This window comes from Callorhinus ursinus, unplaced genomic scaffold, assembly GCF_003265705.2.
Source record: "Callorhinus ursinus isolate GAN/ISIS: 27379988/994484 unplaced genomic scaffold, GSC_fseal_2.0 scaffold35, whole genome shotgun sequence".
NCBI classification, from domain to species: Eukaryota; Metazoa; Chordata; class Mammalia; order Carnivora; family Otariidae; genus Callorhinus; species Callorhinus ursinus.
This window is the reverse complement of record NW_027397097.1, coordinates 4,259,525-4,265,203: the sequence shown is the minus strand read 5'-3', so window position 1 is coordinate 4,265,203 and position 5,679 is coordinate 4,259,525. Positions and strand designations below refer to the sequence as shown.

Sequence of the window (5,679 nt, the reverse complement as noted above, 5' to 3'; positions counted from 1 at the left end):
GCCCCCGTCCCGGCGCGGGCGGCAGCGCTCGGGCTGGCCGCGGCGGGCGCGCTCGCCCTGCACCTCCGCGTCGGCCTGGCCGTCGTCGCGGGCCCGACGGCGGGCCCAACCGGGACCGCGGGCTCGGCAGCGCGGGCAACCCGGGCCCGCTGCGTCGGCGGCGCGCTGGGCGCAGCCTCGGCACAGCGAGTGGCCGCACGGCAGGGCCGCCGCTTCCCCCGGGGTCTCCAAGCACCCGGCGCAGCCCGACTCCTCCGGCCGCGGCGGTGGCGGCGGCTGCAGCAGCGGTGGCGGCAATACCAGCAGCGCGGGGCCAGAGGCTGCGCCCGGGGCCCCAGTCTTGGCTGCCGCCATCTCGTCACAGCGGCCCCGTCGGCCCCGCCGACTGAGAGCTGCCGCTGCCGCCGCGGAAGAGGCCCGAGTACTCGGACCTGCCGCCGCCATCTTGTTTCCCGTTTGAAGGGAGAGTCCGTTGCGAGGGAGAAGAGTAGAGGGCGGGGCAGTGCGCGGCGGGCGGTGCTGTCTACATATTTATGAGGGGGCGGGGCTCCAATGAGCCCGGGGAAGGTTCTCCCCGGGCCTGATTGGCGGAAGGCGAAACCTCATTGATATTTATGTTTACCTTATATGCAGTCTTCAGCCTCGCCCTCCAGTCTTTGCAATTTCCTCTTATTGAGCCCGATGAAGTTGAGGACTGAGGGGATTTGGAAATTCTGAGCGATGTTAAACTTTATGAAGTAATTACACGTATTTCTTCTGCAATACCCTGATAACTAAGGTTAACGTGAGTGGGGAATATGTGAATTATCCAGAACCCTCCCTCAGTGCTTCATTTGATGTGAGAGTAGCTGTTGTGACCAGGCCTACTGGGACCAGCAACTAACTACTAAAAACAACAGCTTCTTGTCAGTCCTCGTCTCCATAGCCTCCCTCTCCAACGTCCTTCCCGGACCTCCCTTTGGCTGGCAAAACCATACTTTCCTGGTTTTCTCTCAAACCCTCAGCTCTTTCTCAGACTCTTTTGAGCCCTCCCCCTTGTTTGGGGCTGAAGTGTAGGTATTCCTCTAGGCTCGAGCCTCTTCTCTCTTTGGGTGCCACCTCACCCTCACCTCACACTTTCTTCCCGCTGAAACTCCCAAATTGATATCTGCAGTCCAGACCTCTCGAGTCCAGCCTTGCATATTCAACTGCTTGACGGAAACATTACCTTGGATGTCTGCATTCCCCATGTACAAAACTAAAGTCACTGTCTTCCACCCTACTTCCAAAACAGCTTGTTTCTTATTTCCCTCATCCTATTAAAGGTACTATCCTCTGAGTTCCTCAAGCTCTAAACCTAGTGTTGTTTACTTTTCCCTCATCTCCCACGTCTGTCAGTTTCTTGTTCTCCCACTAAACTATTTTCCCACCTATCTTCTCCTCTTCAGCCCACTCCTGCTGCCCAATTCATGTCTCATCATCTCTCACCTAGATTATTGCAGTAGCTGCTATAGGTTGTCTTCATGCCCACAGCCTCTCCTCTTCTAATCCATCCAGGACTACAGCTCTCAGAACTGCTTTCCAAAGGACAGCTCTGACCTCGTCATTCCTGCTGGGGCTATTCACCAAGTGAGGTGCTCAGACTTTGATGCCAGCTCCCTTTCTGGATGCGGAGGGGATGGAAGGAAAAAAATGACTCCCCTCTGATAGATGGTTCTACTGCAGCAATTCTCCCGCCCTTTGCTTTCTTTGCACTGAGGCAGATCTGGAACAGGAGGACATTAAGCAAATGGCATTTCCTGTTGGGAATCTTTATAGGAAAGCATACATTTTATAAGGAGAGCAAAATCAAAAAAGGAACATAATGGAATGGAAGGCATCAGAGGCCCGGGGTTTCCATGAGACTGCCCGGAAACAGTGTCAGAACTGGTGGTAAGCCAGAGTTATTGGTAGAAGTCAGAGAGCAGGAAAAAGAAAGTCGATTCCCAAGATGAGATCCAGATGGCTAAAGAACAGTCAAGAATTAAAGAAGAGTCTTTGGGGAATTGAAACAAGGTCTTGTGTGCACAGAGGCCCAGTCAGAATCCTGGCAAACAGAAGTATGGCTTCAGCTGAACTGTCCTTTATCTATGGATCCTCCTCATTTCACACCCCAGCTGAGATTCTTGAGTATGCTTTTCCCAGATTCTGACAAGGGGGCCTGTGGTCCAGAGATCAAGCCAACTACAATTAGAAATGGGGCCCTTGGGGGGCGCCCGGGTGCCTCAGCTGGTTAAGCGGCCAACTCTTAATTTCAACTCGGGTCATGATCTCAGGGTCCTGGGATCAAGCCCTACATTAGGCTCCGTGCTCACTGGGGAGTCTGCTTCAAGATTCTCTCTTTCTCTCTGCCCCTCCCCCGGTTTGCTGGAGCATGGGTGTGTGAGCTCACGCGTGTGCATGCACACGCTCTCTCTCTCTCTCTCTTTTTCAAATAAATAAATCTTAAAAAAAAAAAAAAGGAATGAGGCCCTTGGTCTGGGCTCACTCTTGACAGCTTGGGGCTCTTAATCTGAAGCCTATTTACTGTTGGAAGAGCTGAACCATAGACACGCAACATGCTTTCTTGCATACAAATAAAGACAGGAAATTTCCTTTTACAGAGGGAAAACATAAGACGTCTGCATAGTACTAGACCAATAGCCAAGAGATCTGGGATTGGTCCTGGCCCCTTTACCCCTCTCATTAACTCGTGTGATTTCAAAGAGGTAACTTCTCTGTGGGCCTCAGTCTCCTCATTTTTAAAACAAGGGTATTGGAATTCAGCAGTTCTCAACCCGGGGTGCACATAGACACACAACACAGAAATGTACACACACACACTCCAACAACAATGAAGTTCCACCTCAAATCTACTGAACCCCAAAACTGAAGATGGAATACCAGCATGTGTATTTCCTCAATGCCATAGGAATTCTTATGACTACTCCCAGATGAGACCACTACAATAGATCAATTGAAAGGTCTCTTTTAGCTCTACCATTCTAGAAGTCGGACTCCCAATTTCTCCCAGTCTCTCCTTTCCTCTATGCCGTTGCCAAAGTAATCTTACTAAAACAGTAGCAGGGACAGAAGGCAAGGCAAACCTAAGAAATCTGGAGAGTTATTCACTGTGTGGGAAAATGAGGGCGATGAGGAGAATTCTAATGTGTCAAGTCTAGGAGCCTGAGATTATGATCGCAACTGACAACTGACGAAAACAGAATAAGTGGAAAGGGAAAGGAAAGATGAGGGCATGGTAGACATTTTGTTTTATTTTAGTTCACCATCAGCATCTCAAGTCCTTCTTACTTGGGGAAAATGCCCCATTCTGTGCAGTATTTGCAGTACTGCTAAGACTAAGGAAGCTGAAGCAGGGAGAATATCAGTGGCTAGAACACGACATATGATCCAGGCTTGGCCACCTGGCCACTCTCTCTGAACTTTGAAACTTCAGGGAATGACACGAGACCTACTGACAAGTTTAGAATTATTCAGAGCAACAGAGACAGTAGGTGTCCAACCACAGTGGGTCTCTCATAGGGATTGGGAGTAGGGGGCTCCCTACCATATAGTAATGGTGGCCATTCCAGATCGTTCCTGAGGCACGAACTTGGTTCTGGTGCCTGCTGCCTGGCCTTCCTAGGTTATAACCCATTTCCATATCCAACTCTCCAGCCTTCCTGTCAACTCTGTATCCTTCCAGTAAATTCTCTTTTTTTCTTGAACTTCTCACAATTTTTGGTGTTTGCATCACAGTACTCTGACGGAGATACTGGCTTGTTGTTTTTGAAGTGTCACCTGAAAATGGCTGACAAGGGTGCTTTCTAAGTTACAAAACAATCTAAGAAGCTTAGTCCAACCGCCTAGAGTAGAATGAGCCAGAGTTGCATGAGTTCTTGTTTCTAAGCCCCCACCTGTACCACGAGAACACCAAGGCAAGAGGGACTCACAGACTCACTTCAATGCAGTCATCAAAGATGCCAATTGGAACAAATAGCAGAGCCTCCAGACCAACGCTTCTCCAGCTGCTTTTGCTCTGCCACTCCTACCATATCTTCTGGGGATTGTATTGCTGCCCAAATTCCCTGCTCTCCTCCTCACAGTGCGTCCACAGTTCCACGCCACCGCTAGCCCTCCAGCACTCCTCATACAAATCACTGCAAACCTCCCCTTTCCGCAGCAACCGGAGGCTCCAGCTCCCTCCAGCTGGACTGAAAGACTCAGATGTGAAGCAAGGCCATTCGGCCTCATTCTGTGGGGACAGGCCGTTTCTCCCTGCAGGCCCAACAACCCCTTCTTGCCAGCCCAGGTGCTGAGTACATCCTGAGACCTCACACATCTAGGAAGGAGAAGGATCAGACCATACCAACGCTACCTCTCCCCTACCCTCCTCATCTCTTGGGGTGACATCTTCCTGTATTCTTCCCCCCTCAAGCCAGATTTCCCCTTGAGATTTGGCATCCTCCCTTTTGCTTTAAAGATTCTTGCTACATTCTTACTGTCAGTCATTTTCTGTTACTTCCCTTTTGTTTCAGAGGAAGAAGCGGTTCTTTTTTGTAAAGCTAACTCTTTTGTCATCTTTCCCGCCTCCTCCAGACTCTGTAAACACTCTACAAATACAAATAAGCCGTGGTCCCTGTACTCCTGAGGTCACAGCCTAAGAGAGAAGCAAAAGTATAAGTAAATAAATGTAACAGAAAAAATTATAACAGAATTGCGTGTGCTGTAACTGAGACACATACAGGGTAATGAAGAAGCAGAAAGAAAGCGGGAGTGGGATGCAGGTTTCACAGAAGAGAGGTACATTCGAGGTCTGTTCTGGAGGATGAGGAGTTCACCAGGTAGACAGACAGGATGGCCTTCCTGGCATTCCTGTGTGGGACTGATAAAGAACTCAGTGTGGCTAGAACATTGGATTGGACATTAGGCTAGAAAATTAGAGAATAAAAGGACCTAGAATTTATTGAGCAACTACCATATGCTAGGAACATGCAAGGCTATAACGTATCTATTTCATTTAGACCTAAAGTAACCCTGTGAGGTGTGTATGGTATTATCTCCATTTTACAGAGAAACTCAGTATATTGGGGGACTATTGAAAGGTTTAACATTTGGACCAAAGGAGTACTATGGATTTGTATTTTATAAGAGTAACTCTCGGGATGCCTGGCTGGCTCAGTCAGTTTAGCGTCTGCCTTCAGCTCAGGTCATGATTCCAGGGTCCTGGGGATCGAGCCCCGCATCGGGCTACCTGCTCAGCAGGGAGTCTGTTTCTCCCTCTCCCTCTGCCTCTCTCCCTACTTGTGGTTCTCTCTCTCTCTCTCTCTCTGAAAAATAAATAAATATTTTTTTAAAAAAAAAGGGTAACTCTCAATCCTATCATTATCAGTGAGGAATAAAAAATAATCTAAGCAGCCTTCCTCCTACCCCCGTGGAGTTGAGATATCATTGAGATATCACTGGACAGGGCAGGTACCATTCATTTATTCAACAAATCTCTTTTGAGCACCTGCTACATGGCAAGATAATATAGGTGCTAAGAATTCAGCAGTGAACGAGGCAGGCAAGGTATGGATGCTGTACCTGTTTGGCAGGGCAGGCTTTAGGTACAGTATTTGGAATGTTCCAGATAATGTGGGATGAATGAATGTTATACCCTTAGTCATGCCTTTAATGTTT

General features: G+C 48.9%; 1 protein-coding gene across 1 annotated transcript in view; it reads right to left on the bottom strand.

Annotated features, from left to right (window-relative positions):
- RNF169 (ring finger protein 169) overlaps positions 1-472 on the bottom strand; it is an 82,291-nt gene extending 81,819 nt beyond the window's left edge. Inside the window, exon 1 of the mRNA XM_025894158.2 lies at positions 3-472. Within this exon, the coding sequence (XP_025749943.1) occupies positions 3-444 (442 nt within the window). The 5' untranslated portion in view covers positions 445-472. The remainder of the gene's footprint in view (positions 1-2) is intronic.
- Between the last annotated feature and the right edge of the window lie 5,207 nt (positions 473-5,679).